The sequence below is a fragment of the Mobula hypostoma genome, chromosome 3 (assembly GCF_963921235.1).
Source record: "Mobula hypostoma chromosome 3, sMobHyp1.1, whole genome shotgun sequence".
Lineage (NCBI taxonomy): Eukaryota > Metazoa > Chordata > Chondrichthyes > Myliobatiformes > Myliobatidae > Mobula > Mobula hypostoma.
In genome coordinates, this window is record NC_086099.1 from 70,522,857 (window position 1) to 70,550,312 (window position 27,456).

The 27,456-nt window shown below is 40.0% G+C and overlaps 1 protein-coding gene across 2 annotated transcripts in view; it reads right to left on the minus strand.

The window, feature by feature from the left end:
* Positions 1-411: 411 nt before the first annotated feature.
* Positions 412-27,456, minus strand: part of fam114a1 (family with sequence similarity 114 member A1) — a 45,896-nt gene continuing 18,851 nt past the window's right edge. The window contains exons 6-14 of one of the 2 annotated variants that reach the window (XM_063042150.1): positions 25,253-25,387; positions 17,318-17,470; positions 9,454-9,577; positions 8,772-8,851; positions 5,842-5,997; positions 4,363-4,502; positions 3,858-3,930; positions 3,315-3,368; positions 412-2,273 (exon numbers count right to left, since the gene is read on the minus strand). In XM_063042150.1, the coding sequence (XP_062898220.1) occupies positions 2,172-2,273; positions 3,315-3,368; positions 3,858-3,930; positions 4,363-4,502; positions 5,842-5,997; positions 8,772-8,851; positions 9,454-9,577; positions 17,318-17,470; positions 25,253-25,387 (1,017 nt within the window). In that variant the 3' untranslated portion in view covers positions 412-2,171. Of the gene's footprint in view, positions 2,274-3,314; positions 3,369-3,857; positions 3,931-4,362; positions 4,503-5,841; positions 5,998-8,771; positions 8,855-9,453; positions 9,578-17,317; positions 17,471-25,252; positions 25,388-27,456 lie in introns of both variants that reach the window. The other variant, XM_063042149.1, reaches the window with a different exon arrangement.

Here is a 27,456-nt window from a genome sequence, read left to right on the forward strand (position 1 = left end):
TGGTAATGTGTTTTGCACCTTTACCCTGCAGGAATGCTGTTTCACTTGGCTACATTCATGTATGATTGAAAGATAATTAAATTTGAACCTTGAACTTGAACTGAAAGCCTGATGTAAAGCATCTAACATCATCAGACATTTTAATCTTTAGATTCCCTTTTCAAACCGGATCTCTGAATATCAAATCAGTAGCCACTTTCAGCAAAATCACTATCATTCTAAATAAATTCTGTGAAAAGTGATTGGCAATATATGGTAATATTTGCAAATATTTATAACATTTTCATATGGCTGAAAATCAGTTTTCTAATTGCAAACATTGTTCTATTTTAATTTTAAAAAATACAAATCAAGCAGATAATGCTGTTTGGTTTGTTTTTATTCTACTCAAGAGAAAGCAAAACTTCAAAACAGCAAATCTCAGAGCCTGAGAGACAGATGTGTTTGCAGGAATATGATATCATTTACAAATCATAACTTTCAAATTGTTTTGTCATTAAATATTTCGTGTTTTGAAAGTCATTTATGCCATTAACAAATAATTTTTTAGTAATTGCACATGTATTGACAAGACTTGGTCAACGTCATAATAATTTAAAATACTGTCCCTTTACTAATTCTGATGGAATTTAAGCTCCTGAAGTATGGTTTCATGCCTACTGGTTAATCTTAATTAACTTGTCACTTCTCAAGCCTTGTTAACAATGATGACACGCTATTTATAAACGTGTAGCATTACTACCGAAGCTGATCACATTCTGAATGGAGTCTCTGGCAGGAATTATTGAAAAGTGACTTCTGCATAAGCCTGGAGATATTTTCCTTTCACAGCTCCAAGATGAAGCCAAAGGCATTGCTCTTCCTGCTCAAGGGCAGAAGTTTTGTTTGATTCTGTTACACCACGCTAATATTTGAGCACATGGAATTCCAGCTATCATTAATACCTTTGAACGAACAGATCAAAATCAGGGGTACCTGAACTTACCTTGTGGATATTTCTATCACTTGTGTCAAACACTAGCCAAACTCAAAATAATACTCATGAAATTAGAAAAAAAGGTCAGTTATTTTACACACTTAATATGACAAGGTAAAAAAACAGAAGTTTATTTACATATTGTTAAACTATAGGCCTAATGAACATGATTTATTTTGTTACTGTTAAATTGAAAAATCATGAAAAGTTCCAGCTCTTGATCCATTTTCCTTTCATTGACTTCTCAACATAATCTAGGTAAATTTCAAACACAAACTTGTCAGAAGTTTGATAAGATTGTAATTTTATTTCCAAGATTGAATAAGATCAAAATGGCAGGTTTAAGTATGAAAATTAAAATAAAAATGACAAGGACAGGAGCAACCTACTTTCATAATTTCATTGCAAGATTGTTGTTTTTACATCAGTGATGCCACTCTCCCACTGAAATCAGTGAGATTGGGACATGCCCTGTAGAAATACTGTGCTTAAAATATATCAATAAAAATGTTCTAATTCCTATTTGCACAAACCTTTATAAAATATTTTAATTACAAAACATACTACAATAAAACTAAATTTCCTACAAGGTTATGAAGTATTTGTGAATTTATTGTAATATTACCCATGACATTGTTGTATTCTTGTCTTGGTCAAAACATTACTCAATAATATTAAATATTAAATCAGTGTGCTGAAGTAAATGGAATATCAATAAAATACACTAGCGTTTGGTACTTCTGACTTGTTGAGAAAAGTGCAGTTGGTGCTGTGAGTGTCAGCCTATTTTTGTATTAATTGCACAATTTAAATATTACTATTTGTAGTTTGGAAAAGATGGTTAAAATACGATTTGAAGTTAAATATATTTTCAAAACACTAAAAGTAATGCAGAAGTTGCACCACTTGGAGGTATAAAACATTAATCAGAAAATCTGATTCATGCGTTGCAGTGATTATTGCTTTTAAAAGATACAACACAAACACTGCTTTACTGTTCCCTCAGTATAAACAATTAAATCAATTAGTGTTTTCAACTAGTCTTCAATAATTTGCCAGTATTTTTTCTATAGTATTAGTGTAATTTCCCTTTAAAATATTATTAGTTTTCTGTCAACTTTGCTTTAAGCTATTTGAACATTTGAAACTTAGTCTACTGTCACTGAATGGAAAGGAGATTCCACAATTTTCCATCTTATTTGGCTTCTTTGGTGATACTGGATTGTATATGGCAAATCTGAAGAATTGGAAGCAGTAATTGAAATGCACTTTGGATGTAAGTGGCACTGTTCGAGCCCTGAAAAGAAAACCCGAAGTATTAGTTCCTTACATTATTTTTGCACATAAATAAATGCAAACATTTCTTAGTACTTTTAGGTGTACTTTCTGTACTAGCATACAGTGGATCAAATTGCTTATAGTCAAAAACTTGAGACAACTGGCTTAGTGAACAGCAAACTCTGGGTATATCATGCAGTTAGAATATTTATTCAGGATTTAAAATTAATAATAAAGGATATGGATTTATTTCTAACTGAAACTAAAGATCATATGCTTTATTGATAGTGGTTCTACGTCATGTGGAATGAGCTAAATAAACCAAGTACAGTAAATGCTAAGTAAAATTAAAGTGGAACACTGCAAAAGGTAGAAATCTGAAACAGATAAAATCCTTTACAGAGATGCATTACACGAAAAAGTAAGACTATAATAAATTGTATGTTGAACAGTATTTGTGGTATTGAAGAAAGAGAAATGTGAATGCAGGCCTTCTACCACATAAATACTGCTACCATCCAACTCTACTGCCTGAGTTTGCTTGAGCCAAAACCTGTTTCAGTTAAATACTCGGAAGGCTAAAGCTAGAACACTACAGCACAGAAACAGGCCCTTCATCCATCTAGTCCATGCTGAACTATTATTCTGCCAAGTCCCATTGACCTGCACCCAGACCATCGCCCTCCATATCCCTCCCACCCATGCACCTATCCAAATTTTCCTAAGTGTTGAAATTGAACTTGCACCCACCATCTCTGCTGGCTACAGGTCCCACACTCTCACCACCCTGAGTGAAGAAATCCCCCCTCATGTTCCCTTAAACATTTCACATTTTACTCTTAACCCATGACCTCTAGTTCTAGGCTCACCCAACCACAGTGGGAAAAGCCTGCTTGCATTTACCCTATCTACGCCCCTCAATCTCATAACTCTGAAAGTTAAACAACACAATTGGGTATTTAAATGTCATTGGAGTGCAAAATAAATCCGGATTATGCAACATAAAACAACAACTGGAGAACTTTGAGGGTTTTTTAAAAAAATAAAATATAGAAGTTACCTCCAGCAAAATGGTGTTTATTTGTGGATTTAGCACCTCTGCTTTCAGTTTAGCCTGTGTACAAAAACACAAAAGCAATGTAAACAAAGCCTCCTTAATTTACACTACCTAACTCTTCAAATTCAGGAGAAGTAACTCAAAGATTTATGGATATATTCTATTACAATTTTAACGTTAGTTTGAAATGTTCTATTGTGTATTTAAAGATGATACCTCTTGGCTTAATTACAATGTAAAGCATATATTTGCAAAAGAATGTTTGCATTTGTAAAATAATCATTATTAATATACATAAAAACAATTTTCAGAATTGGTCAGTGGAGTTTTATCTGTGTTACGTTGTCTAACAAATGCAACAACTCCTACTCTTCAGAACTTCAAATTTTGATGCTTCAATTAAAGATCCATTTGTGAGTACAATGACTTTCTTGTGGACTGGGACATCATTATTAAAGGCCACTGATGACTTAAAAGTGCATTCAGGCAGTTCTAAAAAGAAAATTACAACAAATTTTTAACTATGTGGAAATTATAGTAACTTACCCCTGCTCGAGTTAAACAGAGAACAAATTTCTGGGAAAGAAGGGACACATCCTTACACATAGCAATGGTTAACCTGAATCAATGAAAGAAAAAAATATAAAATGTGACTTATAAAGCAAACAGAATGATCATATTTCCTTGACGAAAGACTCGTATTAAACACCAACGTGCAATCATGGAAAAGCTATGCTGGACTTTACTAGATGTTCAAAGGAAGCTATGTTAAAACATTATGACATTTTAATAACATTTTTTCTTCTAGTTGTAGATAACAATCTGACATTAATTATTACATAGAGTTTTGTGGAAATTTGTGATAGGAATTTGACTTATCATGTTTCTGTATTATGCAGACTTAGACTAGTGCAACTGAACAAAATGACTGAAATTAGTCATTTTTTGTTTGTTAATTTTAGCAAATAAACACATTCTCATAAATGGCTTATGGAAACAACCTACTTTTGATTAAAATTATTCCAAACAATGATTAATGATTACGTCTTACTCAGTCAGGACTTTAGCCTGATCCAGTGCTGATTTCTCGATATCCTGTCCGTGGAGGATCAATTCAGCCACCTTATGGAGTTGTTCAATGCAACGTGCTGTTACTTCGGCCAAACTCTCAATGGATGACATCAAGACATCCTGTGTTTAAAAAATGGTTAATTTTAGAAATAAAAAAATCTCTACAATTTTTGCACACCTCTATATTCTGAGATTGCTTTCCAAAAGCACCAGCCGCTTTAACTTATTTTGCCAATGAGAGCTGACATGTGAAATGTCTCCTAAGGTTTCAGTGTCATGCCCAATTATACCGTTTTATCAATGTTCTTTCAGGCACTTCCATTAAAAGCTGCAAAGTTAAGAGCCTGAGTTGTTGCTTTCCTTAACTTAAGTGCAACATTTGTTTTTACTGCTATTCTTTCTGATATTGGCTATCAGAGCAGAATTGAAAAAGCAGGAACTTCTCAGTTTGCTTGGTGGACAAACAAGGAAGTTTTGATATATTAACTCAGACTGCACAAAGCCAAAAGTACCAATTTAAGTCCATAGTACAATTTACTGGGCAGAATTCTCAATTGCAGGTAATGTCAAGACTTGTGTTTGTCAGCATCATCAGGAAAGAGCCATTTCTGACTTATATTTGCATGCTAACACAGAAGTTGCCATTGAATTGTAACCTTCACTGAGCCAATCTACTTTCAGGTCACCGTTACAGTATGATATAGGTTTTATCAGGAAAGTGATAAAAATTATTATTGATAGCGCTATCATTTGACATGGTCAACACAGGTGAATTCCAGAATTGAGGCAAGAGTGACTTCTCTGAATATCAAGACAACAGTCAACTCTGCCATAAGGTCTGGCAAAACTGAAATCTTCAAGGGAAAAGGATTAGAACAGTTGGAGTCAAAGGAAGATGATTGTGGCTGCTGGATGTCAATCACCCCAGGCCAAGACATCACTGCAGGAATTCCTCAAGGCAGTATCAGATCCAGGTGCTTTATCAATAACCTGGAAACACAAAAGACTGCAGATGCTGGAATCCGTAGCAACATATAAAATGCTGAAGTAACTCAGCAGTTGTGGCAATATCTATTGAGGGTAGATTAATGGACAGTCAAGGCCCTTTATCAGACCTGATGAAGCACCATGTGTACTGGCTTCGTCAGTAACAATCCTTCCACAATCAAGTCAATAGTAGGGACGGCTGCACAACATTATTTGGGACTAGTGATTTGCTATCTGACTATTATGAAATAATGATAACTTCACATCTTGTTCACCATTTGAAATCCTGATGATTCACCATCTAGTTCTGGTGATAAAAAAAGAATGGGACGATACATTGGTGGAGCTTCGCAATTTAAAAGGTACTTAAAAGACAACTTAAAAAAACACTTGCAAAATAAGGTTTTATTTTTGATTGAGAAAAAGCATTTCAAATTAGTATTCAATTTAAGCTGTCCTTGGAAGATCTCACCTCTGTTTGTATTTTGCCTTTTTGAATTTCTTCCTGCTTTTCTTTCTCATCCTGCTTATCCTCTTTTTCATTATTTGCACCTGTACTTTTTGTTTCAGCTTCTGCTGCAAGAACAGAAATGGTCTCCTCCACCCAATCGTAAGCTTTTCTTCTTGCCTGGAAAAATGATTGCCTGCCAATTAGGACCACTGCATTTTGTAACTCTCTTTACTTTAAGCAATTGATAATATAATTCCATAATCACAGAAGGTTAAAAGACTAATCCATTACTCTACATCTATTGAAAGTAACATGAAATGGTCAATATCTGAAATTAAAATGATCTTGTTTTGTCTAAGTGAAACTATTTTAATTGTACCAACTCCGCTTTGACAAAGATATTAAGAGTTTGACATACCATGTTTAGATCAAGTTAAGTAACAGGTTCAAACATGTGCTAAAGACATATTACTGATTTATCAGTGCTTTCACTGGGAAAATCAGTAGCCAAATTGTATATAGCAAGGTTCCTCAAATCGCAGTAAACTAAATGCTTCATATGGTATAATTATAATGGACATATTTTATATAAAGCTTCATATTGGCAAAAGAGAATCACTTGACTGAGTTTAGCATCAAAGGGCGCTCGTAAAACTGGTTAATGAACATCAAGGTAAAAACATTACCTTCAGCCAATCAACCATTAGAAAGCTTTAACCTTGACGTTCATTGACTTCAGTTTTATGAGGGCCCTCTGATGCTAAATTCAGTGAAGTGATTCTTTGATGCCAATATAAAGCATTATATAAAATATGTCCATTTTGTCCATTTGTGGCAAGTAATATTTGAGCCACAGATATGACACACATTGTTCACCTTAATGTCCAGCTACCTAAACCTGCTACTCAATGGCATTACAATTACCAGGTCCCCCATCAGCATTATTTGGGGGTCCTTTTGATCAGAAACTAAACAGGACCAGCCAGATGAACATGTCAGAGGCTGAATTTCCAGAGGAAAGTGACTCTCCTTCTGATATCCCAAAGCCTTTACACAATCTACAAGGCAAGGTTCAGAAGAAATCGATGAGTACAGCTCTAAGTTCAACATCAGCAAAGCAAAACAGACTCCTTCATTGGTATCCCATCCATCACTAGCACAGCATGGTTAGGGTGTGTTTCTGCTACAAAATCTAATGCAGCTATGCATTCAGCCTATTCCTACAGCATCTCCTAAACTCTTGCCCTTTAGCACCAGGATGGACGAGGAAAGAAACAGCTCTGTGTTTACACTTCCACTCTTGTCAGACAACGTTTTAAGTTAGAAATATACTGCTTTCTTCATTATTGCTAGGCCCTCAAACTTGAAAATCCCTACCAAATACAAATATAGGAGCTTCTTCAGTAAAAACAAATAGTCATAGTCATACTTTATTGATCCCGGGGGAAATTGGTTTTCGTTACAGTTGCACCATAAATAATTAAATAGTAATAATAAAACCATAAATAGTTAAATAGTAATATGTAGATTATGTCAGGAAATAAGTCCAGGACCAGCCTATTGGCTCAGGGTGTCTGACCCTCCAAGGGAGGAGTTGTAAAGTTTGATGGCCACGGGCAGGAATAACTTCCTATGATGCTCTGTGCTGCATCTCGGTGGAATGAGTCTCTGGCTGAATGTACTCCTGTGTCCACCCAGTACATTATGTAGTGGATGGGAGACATTGTCCAAGATGGCATGCAACTTGGACAGCATCCTCTTTTCAGACACCACCGTCAGAGGGTCCAGTTCCATCCCCACAACATCATTGGGCTTACGAATGAGTTTGTTGATTCTGTTGGTGTCTGCTACCCTCATCCTGCTGCCCTAGCACACAACATCAAACATGATCACACTGGCCACCACAGACTCGTAGAACATCCTCAGCATCGTCCGGCAGATGTTGAAGGACCTGAGTCTCCTCAGGAAATAGAGACGGCTCTAACCCTTCTTGTAGACAGCCTCAGTGTTCTTTGACCAGTCCAGTTTATTGTCAATTCGTATCCCCAGGTATTTGTAATCCTCCACCATGTCCACACTGACCCCCTGGATGGAAACAGGGGTCGCCAGTATCTTAGCTCTCCTCAGGTCTACCACCAGCTCCTTAGTCTTTTTCACATTGAGCTGCAGATAACTTTGCTCACACCATGTGATGAAGTTTCCTACCATAGCCCGGTACTCAGCCTCATCTCCCTTGCTGATGCATCCAACTATGGCAGAGTCATCAGAAAACTTCTGAAGATGACAAGACTCTGTGCAGTAGTTGAAGTCCAAGGTGTAAATGGTCAAGAGAAAGAGAGACAAGACAGTCCCCTGTGGAGCCCCAGTACTGCTGATCACTCTGTCGGACACACAGTGTTGCAAGCACACGTACTGTGGTCTGCCAGTCAGGTAATCAAGAATCCATGACACCAGGAAAGCATCAATGACAGCAGTTCAAAGCATGGCTCATGTTCTCAGGGAGATTTAATGCCAGCAACAACTCATCCCAAAAAATGAACAAATGTTGAGCTCTCATCGTCTAGAAAGACCTCAGGATTGTTCTTCAGAACAAGAAATCTGCCATTAGCTGGGTTAAAGAGAATCACTATAATTGCCATTGAAACGATTGGGTTTGAGAACAGTTGCTCATGAACTGTGTAGAAAGATTAGGATGGGCGTGTTGATGTTCACTCTGGGCTGAGATAGGATCAGGTTCATGCCACGTGGATGTTCCTCCCCTCACGAATGGGGTGCAGCCTTCAACGAACTGAAGGCATAAAATAAAAAGGCTATGGAGAGCAAACACAGAGGCAAGTACGTACTTGCATAGTAATATATATGAACAATCTTAGTGCTTACCCATGAAAATCGCATCTAATTTAATTGTTGCATGTCTGCAATTTTCATTGTACATAAACAAATCTATTTACCTTGTTAAGCTTGTCTGGAGTAGCAGCCACATGCAATTCAAATAGTAGTTCAGTTAGCATGTTCACAAATTCTTCATCATCTGCTTGAAACAAAGCAAAAACAGTTCGCTATTTCACACTTCACTCAGCATTACAGAAGGTGATGAGGATTTTTTCCTAAAGCACGCATGTATCAAAGGCAATAATTTAAGTATTTGCATTACTTTACAGCCTCATCGAAATAATGGAAAATTATTTTTAGATGGTGATAAATGATAGGGGATTTATAAACAAATGACAGGGAAATTGCAGTTTCTACTCAATGATTAAAGACGATGAAGTCTCGGGAAAACAGCTGGTATGAACTTCACATGTCCTAACCCAATTTAGGACATGAACCACTATAGAAATATTATGGAAAACCTCAACCATGACAATTTTCTGTGGAGATGTAACTTTGTTGAATCGTCTGTCATAAATAAATTTTAGTGTTCAACTTATATGGCAGCCATGAAACTAATTTATAGGGAGAAATTCAGCCTAAACAGGCCAAGATTCCAGAATTTCTAGAACAGCTTGATTGTTTCCCTATAAAAGTGAAATTTAGAATCGTTTAGTTACATCAAAATGTTATTGTTGATTAATTTTCTGAAGCCAATACTTTAATTATTTGAACAATTGAAATTCAGGTATATTGGCATACTTCTCTGTTCTTGATTTTCTTCTGTATTAAATTCTTTCAATAAGAACAACTCTTTAATACTAATAAGGTCTGTTTTCATGGTCTCCAATTCTTCTCCTGTGAGGGACATGAGAGCAGTTTGAACCTGATAGAAAAACAAAGTCTATCATTAGTAATTGATTATAAGTAAAGCTGATTAGAGCATTGATTTTATGAGTTGTCATGTGTAACACTAGCAAGAAAGAAATCAAAACAAGGCATATTGCAAAGTAATAGAGCAACCATGTTTTAATGGTATAATGCAAATTTTAAAAGGTTTACCAATAACATATGATTGCTCTAAATATATAGAGAATGGACAAAAAAAACATCTCAGGTAGCAATTATAATACTGAAATTATATTTACTTCCAAATTTTCCCTCTGCTTATCCACCCAATATGACAAATACTCTTTTTCAGGTTAAACCATATCAAAAAGGACTGATAGCTATAATTTATAAATGGTTACTGAATTTGCGAAAGGTATCTAACGATAAAATTAAAGGTGCGTAGGAACTGGAATTTCAAGAGTCACTTTCAGATAATCAATGGGATAACATTTTTCATTTGGTAAATACCTCATCTATTTGTGCCCATCATTCCTTGATACAGTTCAAGGTAGTACATCGGGTGCATATGTCAAAGGATATATTAGCCTGTATTTTTCCCAATATTAATCCTATTTGCGACAGATGTAATATTGACGTGGCTACTTTAACTCATATGTTTTGGTCTTGTATCAAGATAGATAATTTTTGGAAAGATGTCTAAAACTTTATCAAAAGTTTTGAATTTGGACCTACAACCAAATTTATTTACAGCAATTTTTGGTATCATTCCACCGGAAGCAGGTTATGTTCCTGTTTCTGCTCAACGGATGATAGCTTTTACAACTTTATTGGCTAGGAGAGATATTTTGCTTAAAGGGAAGGACTCTAATCCACCTACTGTCTTTTATTGGCTTTCCTTCATTATGTCTTCGAGAAAATAAGAACATTTGGTATATCCTTTAAATTTGAAGAAACCCTGCGACCTTTTATTCAATATTTTCATATGGTTTGATTTACTGCTCTTCCAGTTACTTTCTGGAAACTTTGGATTTGATCAGAAAGTTTCTCTTTTTTCTTACTTTTACTCTCAATATGGACTGCCCAGTCCCCTTTTTCTCTTCCTCTTTTTTTGATTATTTTTTGTTTTTGTTTATCGAGAATAGTGGTTTTTTTATACATATAAAAATTATAAAAGTTTCTTTATCTTTTTTTTCTTTTTATGAAACGATAGGGGAGAATTGATTATCTTATTTTTTATTATATACTATTAGATTAATACTATGTATGATCTTGACAATGTTTATTTTACCTTTTATATGTATTGTTATCGATATAGATATCTGAGATAATCCACTTCTTGTTTGTATATATGTACTTTTTTTAAATTAACAAAAAGATTGATAAAGAAAGAAAGAAAGAAACTATAATACAGTTTGCAGGGGATTGGTGGGGTGAGCAAAGAGCTGGAGGACAAAAAAAAAAGGATTAAAACAAACAACAACATTGAAAATAATGATAATTAAATCAAATGGGGTGGGTGGAACTGGTATAGATAAACAATAGTACATAAAAACAGAAATAATTCATACCGTGGCCATTGCCTGTAATGCCAACACATTCTCTAACCTTTCTCAAAGCACTGCTTTTCATCTTATAGATGGTACACACTTTACTGACAGCAAAGAGTGTAAATGTGCAAGGAGGAAAGTGGGAAGAAAGAGCCAACTAAATGAGACGCCTTGTCCTGGGTTATGTTGAATTTGAGCCTTTTGGCTGGACGCATTTAAGAGTATTCCATCTCACATTTTTCAATGGTGAAAGGGTATCAGGAAAGCACATCCTCTGCAAAGGCTGATTCAATGCCAGCATCCAAGATATTGAACATCACAGATCTGAATGTGAATACATTTGGTTACACAGTCTCTTGCTAGACAATCAATGCATGCCACATGGATGTTTTAATGTTATCAAGGTATGGCTGCATGATTATCTAAGAATAAAACTGAATACCCTTTAATCTTGATCATTTTAACTACTGGCCTTATGACAAAAGGAAAGTCTTAATATAGAAGGTATGTCATAATATTGTTGAACGATGAAGTAGACGCGGAGACATAAATGGCCTGCTCCTGCTTTAAATACCTGAAAAACATAGAAAACATAGAAAATAGGTGCAGGAGTAGGCCATTCGGCCCTTCGAGCCTGCACCACCATTCAGCATGATCATGGCTGATCATCCAACTCAGAACCCTGTACCAGCCTTCCCTCCAAACCCCCTGATCCCTTTAGCCACAAGGGCCATATCTAACTCCCTCTTAAATATAGCCAATGAACTGGCCTCAACTGTTTCCTGTGGCAGAGAATTCCACAGATTCACCACTCTCTGTGTGAAGAAGTTTTTCCTAATCTCGATCCTAAAAGGCTTCCCCTTTATCCTCAAACTGTCACCCCTCGTTCTGGACTTCTCCAACATCAGGAACAATCTTCCTGCATCTAGCCTGTCCAATCCCTTTAGGATTTTATACGTTTCAATCAGATCCCCCCTCAATCTTCTAAATTCCAACGAGCATAAGCCTAGTTCATCCAGTCTTTCATCATATGAAAGTCCTGCCATCCCAGAAATCAATCTGGTGAACCTTCTTTGTACTCCCTCTATGGCAAGGATGTCTTTCCTCAGATTAGGGGACCAAAACTGCACACAATACTCCAGGTGTGGTCTCACCAAGGCCTTGTACAACTGCAGTAGTACCTCCCTGCTCCTGTACTCGAATCCTCTTGCTATAAATGCCAGCATACCATTCGCCTTTTTCACCGCCTGCTGTACCTGCATGCCCACTGTACCATGCAAGGTGATAATTAAGTACTCTGGCAATCTTTACCACTGGAAAACAAGGCAAAGTTTGGCTTGCGGAAGCTGGAAGACATTTCTAACAAATTTCAAATTTCCCAATGTTAAGAAACACTTAAAAATTGTTAGAATTTCTGTAAATAATATAATAATAAAAACTTTTAAATAGTTAAAAAGGGTTTAAAACACAACATTGCTTCAGGAAGTAATTAAAGTATTAGAATAACATGAAATAATAACACAAGTAGAAAATAAACTTAATTTATCTGTTCCTTCCTCTAACACCATGTATACACAAACATGCACACACCTTCCAGAATCTAATCGGGTGAATAGGCAGAATAACTTCAACCATCTGTGGTACCATCCATACAGAGCAACATCACAATCTTTTGAAGTCACTGCTTTAGTCTGATGATGGATACCTAGTTGATTTTGTAACAAGTTCTTGGTTTGGTTTTGATGAAGAAACCTGACATTAAATGGAATAGTCCTGTACTTCAATTAATACTGGATGCTCTCACCCATTAATAACTAATGGGTGAGAGGATTTCTTGGAATGTATGCGGGATGATTTTTTGAACCAACATGTCGAGGAACCAACTAGAGAGCAGGCTATTCTGGACTGGGTTTTGAGCAATGAGGAAGGGTTAATTAGCAATCTTGTCGTGAGAGGCTCCTTGGGTAAGAGTGACCATAATATGGTGGAATTCTTCATTAAGATGGAGAGTGACATAGTTAATTCAGAAACAAAGGTTCTGAACTTAAAGAGGGGTAACTTTGAAGGTATGAGACGTGAATTAGCTAAGATAGACTGGCAAATGACACTTAAAGGATTGACGGTGGATATGCAATGGCAAGCATTTAAAGGTTGCATGGATGAACTACAACAATTGTTCATCCCAGTTTGGCAAAAGAATAAATCAAGGAAGGTAGTGCACCCGTGGCTGACAAGAGAAATTAGGGATAGTATCAATTCCAAAGAAGAAGCATACAAATTAGCCAGAGAAAGTGGCTCACCTGAGGACTGGGAGAAATTCAGAGTTCAGCAGAGGAGGACAAAGGGCTTAATTAGGAAGGGGAAAAAAGATTATGAGAGAAAACTGGCAGGGAACATAAAAACTGACTGTAAAAGCTTTTATAGATATGTAAAAAGGAAAAGACTGGTAAAGACAAATGTAGGTCCCCTACAGACAGAAACAGGTGAATTGATTATGGGGAGCAAGGACATGGCAGACCAATTGAATAATTACTTTGATTCTGTCTTCACTAAGGAGGACATAAATAATCTTCCAGAAATAGTAGGGGACAGAGGGTCCAGTGAGATGGAGGAACTGAGCGAAATACATGTTAGTGGGGAAGTGGTGTTAGGTAAATTGAAGGGATTGAAGGCAGATAAATCCCCAGGGCCAGATGGTCTGCATCCTAGAGTGCTTAAGGAAGTAGCCCAAGAAATAGTGGATGCATTAGTGATAATTTTTCAAAACTCGTTAGATTCTGGACTAGTTCCTGAGGATTGGAGGGTGGCTAATGTAACCCCACTTTTTAAAAAAGGAGGGAGAGAGAAACCGGGGAATTATAGACCGGTTAGCCTAACGTCGGTGGTGGGGAAACTGCTGCAGTCAGTTATCAAAGATGTGATAACAGCACATTTGGAAAGTGGTGAAATCATCGGACAAAGTCAGCATGGATTTGTGAAAGGAAAATCATGTTTGACGAATCTCATAGAATTTTTTGAGGATGTAACTAGTAGAGTGGATAGGGGAGAACCAGTGGATGTGGTATATTTGGATTTTCAAAAGGCTTTTGACAAGGTCCCACACAGGAGATTAGTGTGCAAACTTAAAGCACACGGTATTGGGGGTAAGGTATTGATGTGGATGGAGAATTGGTTAGCAGACAGGAAGCAAAGAGTGGGAATAAACGGGACCTTTTCAGAATGGCAGGCGGTGACTAGTGGGGTACCGCAAGGCTCAGTGCTGGGACCCCAGTTTACAATATATATTAATGACTTGGATGAGGGAATTAAATGCAGCATCTCCAAGTTTGCAGATGACACGAAGCTGGGTGGCAGTGTTAGCTGTGAGGAGGATGCTAAGAGGATGCAGAGTGACTTGGATAGGTTGGGTGAGTGGGCAAATTCATGGCAGATGCAATTTAATGTGGATAAATGTGAAGTTATCCACTTTGGTGGCAAAAATAGGAAAACAGATTATTATCTGAATGGTGGCTGATTAGGAAAAGGGGAGGTGCAACGAGACCTGGGTGTCATTATACACCAGTCATTGAAAGTGGGCATGCAGGTACAGCAGGCAGTGAAAAAGGCGAATGGTATCCTGGCATTTATAGCGAGAGGATTCGAGTACAGGAGCAGGGAGGTACTACTGCAGTTGTACAAGGCCTTGGTGAGACCACACCTGGAGTATTGTGTGCAGTTTTGGTCCCCTAATCTGAGGAAAGACATCCTTGCCATAGAGGGAGTACAAAGAAGGTTCACCAGATTGATTCCTGGGATGGCAGGACTTTCATATGGAGAAAGACTGGATGAACTGGGCTTGTACTCGTTGGAATTTAGAAGATTGAGGGGGGATCTGATTGAAACATATAAAATCCTAAAGGGATTGGACAGGCTAGATGCAGGAAGATTGTTCCCGATGTTGGGGAAGTCCAGAACAAGGGGTCACAGTTTGAGGATAAAGGGGAAGCCTTTTAGGACCGAGATTAGGAAAAACTTCTTCACACAGAGAGTGGTGAATCTGTGGAATTCTCTGCCACAGGAAACAGTTGAGGCCAGTTCATTGGCTATATTTAAGAGGGAGTTAGATATGGCCCTTGTGGCTACGGGGATCAGGGGGTATGGAGGGAAGGCTGGGGCGGGGTTCTGAGTTGGATGATCAGCCATGATCATAATAAATGGTGGTGCAGGCTCGAAGGGCCGAATGGCCTACTCCTGCACCTATTTTTCTATGTAAAGTAGATTTTGTTTTTGTTTTGTTCTAATTGTGTTTTCTTATAAAATTGTGTATAATTTAAGTTTTCATGTGAATACTGCTTATATAATGCTATATGTTCGTGAGGCATTGCAAGAGGTTTTCATTGAACTTGTGTATACCTGTATATGCAAATGATGATGAACTTCAGTTGACCTGATTTTATGTGTGGAGAAAGATGTTCTAATTTTAATGTAAATGTATTACCGAAAGACATATCTATTACTATATACTACCTTGAGATTCATTTTCTGACAAACAACCAACGTGTAAAAGAAGACAAACAAAAAAAAATGAGAACATGAGTGGTAAACAGTTCTTGAAAGTGAATCTGCAGGTGATAGAATCAGTTCAGTGTGGAGGTAAATGAAGCAATCCACGCCAGTTCAGGAGTGTGATAGTTGTAAGGTAATAACTGTTACTGTACCCGGCGGTGTGGAACTTTTAAGTCTTCGCTAACACCTACCGATGGTAGTAGCGAGAGGAGAGCACGGCCTGGACGGTGGGGGTCTTTAATGTCCGATGCTGCTTTCTTGTGGCAGCCTTCCATGTAAATGTACTCAATGCTGGAGAAGGGTTTGCCTGTGATGGGCTGGGCTGCATTCACCACTTTCACTTGTGATGCAGCCAGTTAGGGTACTCTCCTCTGTGCACCTACAGAAGTTTGCCAATGTTTTTGGTGACATGCTGAATCTACACAAACTTTTAATTAGAGATGCTGTTGTGTCTTCTGTGTGATGACACTTATGTGCTGGTCCTGGAACAGATCCTCTGATATGTTAAAGCCAAGGAATTTAAAGCTGCTGATGTGATACGTACACCTCTGGGTATTTTTGACACATTGGCCACTACCCAGGGCCTGGCTTCTGGAGGACTTCTCTCCTTTGCCTCCATACTGAAGACTTGTTCCTGAATCCCTGTGGCTGCACTTATCCCACAAATCTGACTGACACAGGATTCCTGAAGCGGATTCGCCTGCATAAAGTTCCGCAACAGAGGGTCACTGTTCACTGAACACATCTTCAGCTTTTAAGGGATAATCAGATATACATGACCACTTTACTTAGGAGTTTACCTCAAAATGCGGGTCAGAGGTATCATAAATCAGCTCCGAGATTACCACTGTGCAGCAGCATGACTACTTCAAACTGGACAATAATGCCCCTCTAGTTGTCTACTAATAATGTCTCCAAAGTCAGTTTTCTACTCTTGCTATCAAAGATGATCACATTGTTCATGGAAATAAAGCATACAGTGTTTTCTGGTTATAAGAGCTGATTCACTCTTTCCAATACTTAGACATTAAGAGCAGCACTCATTACTCATCCTTTACTGCCTGAGAAAGGAGTGCTGCCTTAGTTGAACTGCTGCAGTCCATCTAGCAAAGGATTTCCAAGATTTAGATCCAGCAACAGTGAAGGAACAGCATTATATCACCAAGTTAGGATTGTGCATGACGTGGAAGGCAGTGATGTTCCCTTAAACCTGTTGGCTTCGTCTTTCTCAGTGCTAGAGGTCAGGGAGGCTCTATAGAGCAGCTTAGACAAGTTATTACAATGCATTTTGCAGATGGTGCAGACTGCAATCATTCTGTGCTGCTATTGCATGGAATGAATGTTTTTGAGTTGATGATGGCATGCCAAATCTATGGGGTGTTAAACTTACTGAATGCTCACAATGCTCTGGTTTCTATAATTGTTCTATGATCCAACTCAAGGGAATCTAAGATAACAACATTCATTAAATAATCATGTCATCTACATTTCCTGTCAAGTCACAATTGAACCTTGCAAGGTGTGTGACCTTTAAGATCTCCAATTTCTTGTATGTGTTGATTATAATCAGATTATACTAACACCAGCAACTTGAATTTCAATGGAAACCTAACTCATTCAAACACAAAAAGAGAAAGTCAATTAAATTTCCTCAAGTATGAAGTGCTTAAGACAGTACTTACTTTTATTTCACTTCCATTGGATAAAATTTCCAAAGCTTCTAAATGAGAAAGACCTTGGAAGTCATCAAACAACATCCCAAAGTGAACTGTCTTCTCTACAGCAATCTGGCAAGAAAGTCGTTGTTTTTCTTTTTCTTTTGCTTCTCTTAACATCTAAACATTGAAATTATATGTGTTAGTTGCTCATGGACATGACACTAGTACACACTTTTACCTCACTACCAGTGGTGGACCAAAATTCAAACATATCCCGAGTATTTATCTTTTAAAGTCCTTATGAAAATTGCAATACTGAATTGTCACTGTCATGCTACTCATATCATGCGATGAAAATCTTGATGAATAGTAGTCATTAAATGTGAATGAATGAACCTTATTATCATCAGGCAGTTTCCACCCTTCTGTTAGGAAATATTCCTTGATAATTCTCAAACCACTACACTTTCAGTTATCCCCTTCTCCCAACAATGAAACACTAAGCATTCGTCAGGTGGGAAATGATGAATTTTAAAATCAGAAGTAAGCAGGCAAAGAAATCTGGTTACTTCACAAAACTAAAACCATGAATGCAATTTGAAAAATCGAATACCATTTGAAAACAGCAAGTCACGTCAGGAGGGAGTCATTCTTTGAAGTAGTAAGTGAGAGCACAACATTGTTGCAGAGTGGGGGTAATTTGAAAACTGTAAGACTCGCTGGGAGTGAGTTTTATTTGAGCCAATTAAAAGAAGTGAGGTGTAAGTAGAGTGGCAATTGTCAGGAATGTTCCGGTATGAAGGAAGGACAAGGATTGAGTGGATGTCAAGGAGGAAAAGGAAAAGTATGCAAACCTTAGCAAGTTAGAATCAGACACAGCCCTTGAGTATAAAGAAGCTAGAAAAGAACTCAAGAAGGAAAAGGAAAACCAGGAGGGGCCATGAAAAGTCATTGGCAAGTAGGATTAAAGAGAATCCCAAGGCATTCTATACATACATCATGAGAGGTGGAAAACCAGGCAGAGATTAGGACCAGTCATGGATAAAGGAGGGGGGGGGGGGACATTTGCTTGGATGTGGATAATGTGGATGAGGTCCTTAAATGAGTACTTTACATCAGTATTTACCAAGAAGAAGGACATGGAGGATAGGGGAGATCAGTGCTGAGCTAGAGCACTGACAGAGCATTTCAAAGTCAAGGAGAACGTAGTGTTGGGTCTCCTAAAGAGCTTTAAGGCGAATAAGTCCTTAGGGACTGATGGGATATCACCAAGATTATTGAGAGAAGCTAATGAAGAGATTGCTGGGACCTTGACCAATACCTTTGTGTCCTCTCTTGCTACAGACGAGGTCCCCGATGACTGGTGAGTAGCTAATGTTGTTCTGTTATTTAAGAAGGGAACCAGAGATAATCCAGGAAACTGTAGACCAGTGAGTCTCCCATCAGTGGTAGGATAGTTACTGGAGAGAACTCTTAGGGATAGGATTTACGAGCATTTGGAAAGCCATAGCCTAGTTGGAGAGAGCCAGCATGGCTTTGTATGGGGAAAGTTGTGTCTTACTAACTTGATTTGAGTTTTTTTTTGGTCGTGGCTGATTGATGAAAGTGAGCTGTGGGTGATATCTCCATGGATTTTAGTAGGGCATTTGACAACATCCCTCATGGGAGGCTCATCCAGAAGATGCATGGGATTAACGGCAAGTTGGCCATTTGGATTCAGAACTGGCTTACCATAGAAGACAGAGGGTAGTGGTCGAAGGAACTTATTTTAGCCGGAGGTTCGTTATTAGTGGTGTTCCGCAGGAATCTGCAGTAGGACCTCTGCAGTTTGGGATACAATGAATGACCTGGATGACATGTAGATGGGTGGGTTAGTAAGCCTGCACTTGATACAAGGGTTGGTAGAGTTGTTGATAGCATAGATGGCTGGCAAAGAATACAGCGTGATATAGATCAATTGCAGATATGGTTATAGAAATGGCAGACGGAGTTTAACCCAGCCAAATGTGAAATGTTGCACCTTGGTAGGCCAAACTTAGAGACAGCACACTGTTAAGGGCAAGATCCTGAACAGTGTTGAGGAGCAGAGGGAACTTGGGGTTCAAGTTCATAGCTCCTCGAAAGTGGCTGCACAGATTGATAAGGTGGTTAAGAAGGCTTATGGCATGCTTGCCTTCATTACTTGAGGCAGAGTCCGAATATCAGGAGGTTGTGTGACAGTTTTATAAATCTCTAGTTAGTCCACATCTAGAGAATTGCATACAGATCTGGTCACCCCAATATAGGAAGGTTGTCCCAGCTTTGGAGAGGGCGCAGAGGTTTACCAGGATGCTGCCTGGATTTAGAGGGCATGTGCCATAATGAGAGGTTGATTATTTCCCATGGAGCAGCAGAGGCTGAGGGGAGATCGGATGGGGGCTGGGGGGAGATCGGTCGGGGGCTGGGGGGAGATCCGACGGCGGCTGGGGGGACATCCGACGGCGGCTGGGGGGACATCCGACGGCGGCTGGGGGGACATCCGACGGCGGCTGGGGGGACATCCGACAGGGGCTGGGGGCACATCCGACAGGGGCTGGGGGCAGATGACAGAGGCTGAGGGGAGATCTGACGGAGGCCGAGGGGAGATCTGACGGAGGCCGAGGGGAGATCTGACGGATGCTGGGGGGAGATCTGACGGACGCTGGGGGGAGATCTGATGGACGCCGGGGGGAGATCTGACGGACGCCGGGGGGAGATCTGACGGAGGCTGAGGGGAGATCTGACAGAGGCTGAGGGGAGATCTGACAGAGGCTGGGGGCAGATCTGACAGAGGCTGAGGGGAGATCTGACAGAGGTTGAGGGGAGATCTGACAGAGGTTTATGAAGCAGAGGCCGAGGAGAGATCCGACAGGGGCTGAGGGGAGATCCGACAGGGGCTGGGGGGAGATGACAGAGGCCGAGGGGAGATCTGACAGAGGCTGGGGGGAGATCTGACAGAGGCTGATGGGAGATCTGACAGAGGTTTATGAGGCAGAGGCGAAGAAGAGATCCGACAGAGGCTGGGGGGAGATCCCACAGGGGCTGGGGGGAGATCTGACAGAGGCTGATGGGAGATCTGACAGAGGTTTATGAGGCAGAGGCCGAGGAGAGATCCGACAGAGGCTGGGGGGAGATCCGACAGGGGCTGGGGGGAGATCCGACAGGGGCTGGGGGGAGATCCGACAGGGGCTGGGGGGAAATCTGACAGAGGTTTATGAGGCAGAGATGAAGTAATAAGACAGCATCTTTTTTTGGGATTGAAATGTCTAAAACCAGAGGTCATGTATTTAAGCTGTGAGGGGGTAATTTCAAAGGAGATGTGCGGGGCAAGTTATTTTTTAAAATACAAAGCAGTGGATGCTGGAAAGGCACAGCCCTGGGCAGTAGTAGAGGCAGATACATTAGAGACTCTTAAGAGACGTTTCGGTAAGCGCATGAATGTGAGGAAAATTGAACATTGTATAGGAAGAGGGATTAGACGAGTTGGCTATTTGATTACTAATTTATTTGATTTGGCAATAACATTGTGGGACAAAAGGGCCTGTTCCTGTTTGTACTGTTCTATGTTCTACATTCTAATTTAACAAAGGATTTGAGTTAAAATTTTTTAATTTCTCTCCAATCAACTATCATGAACAACAGCAAACTCTACAGACACACACAAAATGCTGGAGGAACTCAGCAGGCCAGGCAGCATTTACTGAAAAGAGCAAATAGCTGACATTTCAGCCTGAGACCCTTCACCAGTCCTGAAGAAGGGTCTGGGCCCGAAACATTGATTGCAGTCTTTTCCATAGATGCTGCCTAGCCTGCTGAGTTCCTCCAGTATTTTGTGTGTGTTGTTTGGGTTTCCAGCATCAGCAGATTTTTCATCTCTTTACTCTACTGACATGAATTTTTTAGATATATACTCAGTGGCCACTTTATTAAGTATCTCCTGATAACACTCTTCTGCAAACCACTGTTTGCAATAATGTGTGGGGTATTTGAGTTACTGTTGCCATCCTGTCAGCCTGAACTAGTCTGGCCATTCTCCTCCAACCTCTCTCATTATCACGTAATCTTGCCCTAAGAACAGCTGCTCACTGGATGTTCTTGTTTCTCACCACTCTCTGTAAACACTAGGGACTGTTGTGCATGAAAATCCCAGGAGATCGGCAGATTCTGAGGCACTCAAACCACCCCGTTTTGTACCAACAATTATTCCACAGTCAAAGTCACTTAGGTCACATTTCAGTCCCATTCTAATGTTTGGTCTGAACAACAACAGAACCTCTTGACCATGTCTGCATGTCAGGGAGCAGGAGTGAGAGCCATTACTATTACAAAGGAAAAAGTGCTAGGCAAACTGAAAGGTCTTAAGGTGGATAAGTCACCTGGACCGGATGGACTACATCCCAGAGTCCTGAGACAGGTTGCTGAAGAGCTAATAGATGCATTGGTCATGATCTTTCAAGAATCACTTGATTCCTGGAGGACTGAAAAATTGCAAATATCACTCCATTCTTTAAGAAGGGAGGAAGGCGAAAGAAAGGAAATTACAGGCCAGTTAGCTTAACCTCAGTGGTTGAGTAAGTGTTGGGGTCTATTATTAAGGATGAGGTTTCGAGTTACTTGGTGAATAATGATAAAATCAGTCAAAGTCAGCATGGTTTCTGTAAAGAGAAACCTTGCCTGACAAACCTGTTATGAGTTTTTTGAGGAAGTGACAAGCAGGATGGACAAAGGAGAGGCAGGGGATGTCATTTACTTGGATTTTCAGAAGGCATTTGATTAGGTGCCACACATGAGGCTGTTTAAAATCCTATCATGATACAGGAAAGATATTGGCATGGATAGCAGAATGGCTGACAGGCAGGAGGCGGAGAGTGGGAATAAAGGGGCCTTTCCTGGTTGGCTGCCAGTGAGTAGTGGTGTTCCTCAGGGGTCAGTATTGGGACTGCAACTTTTCACATAGTTTGTCAATGATTTGGATAATGGAATTGATGACTTTGTGGCAACGTTTGTAGCAGGACTTAAGACAAATTGGAAGAATGGGCAAAAAAGTTGCGGGTGGAATACAGTACTGAAAAATGTATGATAATCCATTCTGGCAAAAGGAACAATAGTGCAGACTATTATCTAAATGGGGAGAAGGTTCAAACATCAGAGGTGCAGAGGGACTAGAAGTCCTCATGCAAGACTCCCAGAAGATTAATTTACAGGTTGAGTCTGTGGTAAAGAAGGCAAATGCAATGTTGGCATTTATTTCAAGAGGAATAGAATATAAAAGCAGGGAGGTAATGCTGATGCTTTCTAAGGCACTAGTCAGGCTGAACTGGGGAGTATTGTCAATAGTTTTGGGCCCCATATCTCAGCAAGGATGTGTTGTCATTGGAGAGAGTCCAGAGGAGGTTCACAAGGATGATTCTGAGAATGAAGGGGTTAACATATGAGGAGCGTTTGCCAGCTTTGAGCCTATACTCACTGGAATTCAGAAGAATGCGGGGGGTTTTCTTTGAAACCTACTGAACGTTGAAAGGACTAGATAGGGTGGATGTGGAGAGGATGTTTCCTATGGTGGGGGTCTCCAGAACTAGAGGGCACAGTCTCAAAATGAGGATAATCCTTTGGAACAGAGGTTAGGAGAAAAGGAACTTCTTTAGCCAGAGAGTAAATCTGTGGAATGCTCTGCCACAGACTGCAGGGGAGGCCAGGTCCATGCATATATTTAAGGCAGAATTTGATCATTTCCTGATTAGTCAGGGCATTAAAGGATATGGCGTACAGGTGTACGGGGTTGAGCAGGATCCGGGATCAGCCATGATGGAGTGGCGGGGCAGACTCGATGGGCTGAATGGCCTAATTCTGCTCCTACGTCTTATGGTCTTTATGGATTGTCTTGCTGCCCCATGGTTGGCAGATTGGATATTTGCATTAATGAGGTGTACAGGTGTACCCAATAAAGTTGTCACGGAGTGTATATTAACAAAATAATTTTTAACGGTAGGGAAGTGAACACAGCTTTCAGCATGTCATTTTTAAAATGAACATTGGGAAACAAGCAGAAAATGGGGCTAGCTATTCTAATCAATAGATGTGAATACTCCATAACAATATTTTCACCCAAATTCCATCCTTTTATCCAGCAACTATCTGAAATGTAGCCAAGCTTCGTACCAAACTTGAAGATCAAGTTTATGATCATGTATGTGTCATAACCCACACAGCCTACACCCACCTCTGTTAAAATCACTCAATTCTTCACTGCCCTGCACCATTTGGTGCTCCAGTGCCTAATCCAGCTTTTGTTACCTCAAGATCTTACTCTCCTGATTGGTCTTTGTCATTCTCCTTTCTAAAGCTTCAGGTTGTTGAAAATCAAAGTTGCTGGTGAACGCAGCAGGCCAGGCAGCATCTCTAGGAAGAGGTGCAATCGACACTTCAGGCCGAGACCCTTCGTCAGGACTAACTGAAGGAAGAGCTAGTAAGAGATTTGAAAGTGGGAGGGGGAGGGGGAGATCCAAAATGATAGGAGAAGACAGGAGGGGGAGGGATGGAGCCAAGAGCTGGACAGGTGATTGGCAAAGGGGATACGAGAGGATCATGGGACAGGAGGCCTGAAACGTCGACTGTACCTCTTCCTAGAGATGCTGCCTGGCCTGCTGCGTTCACCAGCAACTTTGATGTGTGTTGCTTGAATTTCCAGCATCTGCAGAATTCCTCGTGTTAGGTTGTTGAAAATATTATTTTATTTTTAAATTCGATTTCTTTTTGACAAAGCTTTCTTTATTTTTTTGCTCACATCTTTACACCTGGATTGTTGCCAAGATTTTGTTTATTTTGCTTCTATGAAGTAGCATGAGATGTTCGTTTGCTTTACAGGCATTACATAGATGGATGCAACAGATAGCTCTTGTTAAAAATGACAGCAATGTATCTTTTCAAATCAAAAACAAAATGATAGTCGGAGAAAGAGTGGGTCCCATTAGGTAGGGAGCTATATTGCCTCAGTTGTGGTGAGGACTATGTCTTCGCTGCGGGATGGCCTGTTGCAGTCACCAGGGAGAGGAAACACAGGTAGTGTGGGAGAGAGCAGTGGCCTCAGAGGCACACTGGAAGCTGCACTGGGTTGGGGGCTGATCCCTCCCATCAGTGCTGCCCTCTGGTGCTCACTCAGTGGAAGAACAAGCCGGACTAGGACAACTTACAGTCATGCTACTCAGAGACTTGGGCTATATTGTTTTTGTATTGTGACAATACGGTTTTCTGCAATCGTAACCATATACACCACTTGTGCTATGTGCAGTCTGGGGCTGGTAATGTGTTTTGTACCTTGGCCCCGGAGGAACACTTGGCCATATTCATTTATGGTCGAATGATAATTAAACTTGAACTTGCCCTTGGAGAGAAATCAATCTATGAATCTTGCTGATAAAACTGAAGGATGGTACAATCAATATGTTCAAGAGACATTTAAAACAGGCACGTAAATAGGCAAGGCACAGAAGATGGGCAAAAGGCTCACTGAAGGACTTGCTGGGCTGAGGGCTTGTATCTGTGCTGTATAACACTGACTATTTGCAGTGATTCTAGACCATGTAACGCCAAGATCTCAAATAACTGTTGGGTTTCTTCCATCAGTTATTGAAATTCTCTAAAAGGATGTTAGTAGTTATGTGATGGTCCAAGTAATAGTTCTGAGAAATTATGGACATCAGCAAGATGCAAAGATTCCAGCTTCTAGCAGAATATTGTAACGGTGTTCCTGTGTAACATGTCACATGTAATTAATTGTAAAATGATCACTTACTGTAGTTACAGAAACAAGAACGATTCCAACATGACATGCATTTGAAGTCTCTGTAAATGTTCTTAAGAAATCAATAAAAGTGGTTTACACTTTTGAAATTTTGCTGTACAACTTTAAAAGGCAATCAGATGAGGCATATTTCTAAATACCTGGGATAAGGTAGCAGTTCGATTTATTAATATCTTTGTTTTCTTGAATCCAGGATCATTTTCTGCAAGGACATTCATGGTTTTCTTGCCAATAAATTCTAATGCATCCAGGCCACCCGTGATTACAGTTTTACCCTAAATAAAGCAGAAGTGATATGAGTATTTGTAGACACTTGCCATTTTTACAATTCATAAACTGTTGAATACCAGAGTGAGTCAGTTGTTGATTTGGTGGTAACACTCAGATCTCTTAAAAGTCAAGCTTAGAAATCCAGAATCTCAAACAGATTGACACTCCATTGTACAGGAAGTGGGGTCTTGCTGTGCATGATTTGGTTGCCACACCCATTTCTAAACAGTAATTATACACCAAACATAATTGGGCTGCAAGAGGTTCCTCCTTGCAACTTGAAACTTGTTTATCTGTTATACCTGGGATATTTGCAGTGCCTTTCAGCATAGAGTATTGCAGAGCATTGATTTAATTATCTACCATTCCCTGTGGGTGGTGGGGTGGAGCTACTTCTCTACGAAAGGAGGTGTAAGGCGCTCCTTCTCTCTGCTAGCCTGTAGGTCACCCTTGGGGCAAGGTGTAGCACCTGCTTAGCCCCTCCGATCAGGGTCATGTAAAGCCATAGGAGCAGGTGGTGGATGGTTGTACGGGTAGCTGGTGCACATCACAAGTTTTGTTTATGCAACCACTGACGCCAGGCAATCTATGAAGTGTACTGATAATGGCTAAGGTCACCTGTTTTGTAAAGACACTGCCCAGAAGAAAGCAATGGCAAAACACTTCTGTAGAAACACTTGCCAAGAACAATCATGGTTATGAGACCATGATCACCTACATCATAAAGATGATAATGAGGACGATCATTCCTTGCTTCCCTTTAATATCATCGATGGGCCCCACATTTAGCTTCAATCGCCCTCTTCATTTTTGCATATGCATACAAGTACTTGCCGTTTCTTTCAATGATAATTGCCAGTTTTCCTCTCAATCATTGGGTCCCCTTTTTTGAAGCTTTCTGATCTCTTGCTATTGGTTCTCAGAAATTCATAAAGTTTTGGTGTGCCACTTGCTTCTGTCTCTTTGCATGTATTCTATAGTTGGTTTACTTTTCTAGTCCATTCCAAGAAACTATCTTTGTACTTGCCCTTCTTTAAATGGAGGACTCTGATTTAGGATAGAACATAGAACATAGAAAACTACAGTACAGTACAGGCCCTTCGGCCCACAATGTTCTGCTGACCCCCAAACCCTGCCTCCCAAAAACCCCCCACCTTAAATTCCTCCATATACCTGTCCAGTAGTCTCTTAAACTTCACTAATGTATCTGCCTCCACCACTGACTCAGGCAGTGCATTCCATGCACCAACCACTCTCTGAGTGAAAAACCTTCCTCTAATATCCCCCTTGAACTTCCCATCCCTTACCTTAAAGCCATGTCCTCTTGTATTGAGCAGTGGTGCCCTGGGGAAGAGGTGCTGGCTATCTACTCTATCTATTCCTCTTATTATCTTGTACACCTCTATCATGTCTCCTCTCATCCTCCTTCTCTCCAAAGAGTAAAGTCCAAGCTCCCTTAATCTCTGATCATAATGCATACTCTCGAAACCAGGCAGCATCCTGGTAAATCTCCTCCGTACACTTTCCAATGCTTCCATATCCTTCCTATAGTGAGGCGACCAGAACTGGATACAGTACTCCAAGTGTGGCCTAACCAGAGTTTTATAGAGCTGCATCATTACGTCGTGACTCTTAAACTCTATCCCTCGACTTATGAAAGCTAACACCCCATACGCTTTCTTAACTACCCTATCTGCCTGTGAGGCAACTTTCAGGGATCTGTGGACATGTACCCTCAGATCCCTCTGCTCCTTCGCACTACCAAGTATCCTGCCATTTACTTTGTACTCTGCCTTGGAGTTTGTCCTTCCAAAGTGTATCACCTCACACTTCTCCGGGTTGAACTCCATCTGCCACTTCTCAGCCCACTTCTGCATCCTATCAATATCTCTCTGCAATCTTCGACAATCCTCTAAGCTATCTACAACACCACCAACCTTTGTGTTGTCTGCAAACTTGCCAACCCACCCTTCTACCCCTACATCTAGGTCGTTAATAAAAATCATGAAAAATAGAGGTCCCAGAACAGATCCTTGTGGGACACCACTAGTCACAATCCTCCAATCTGAATGTA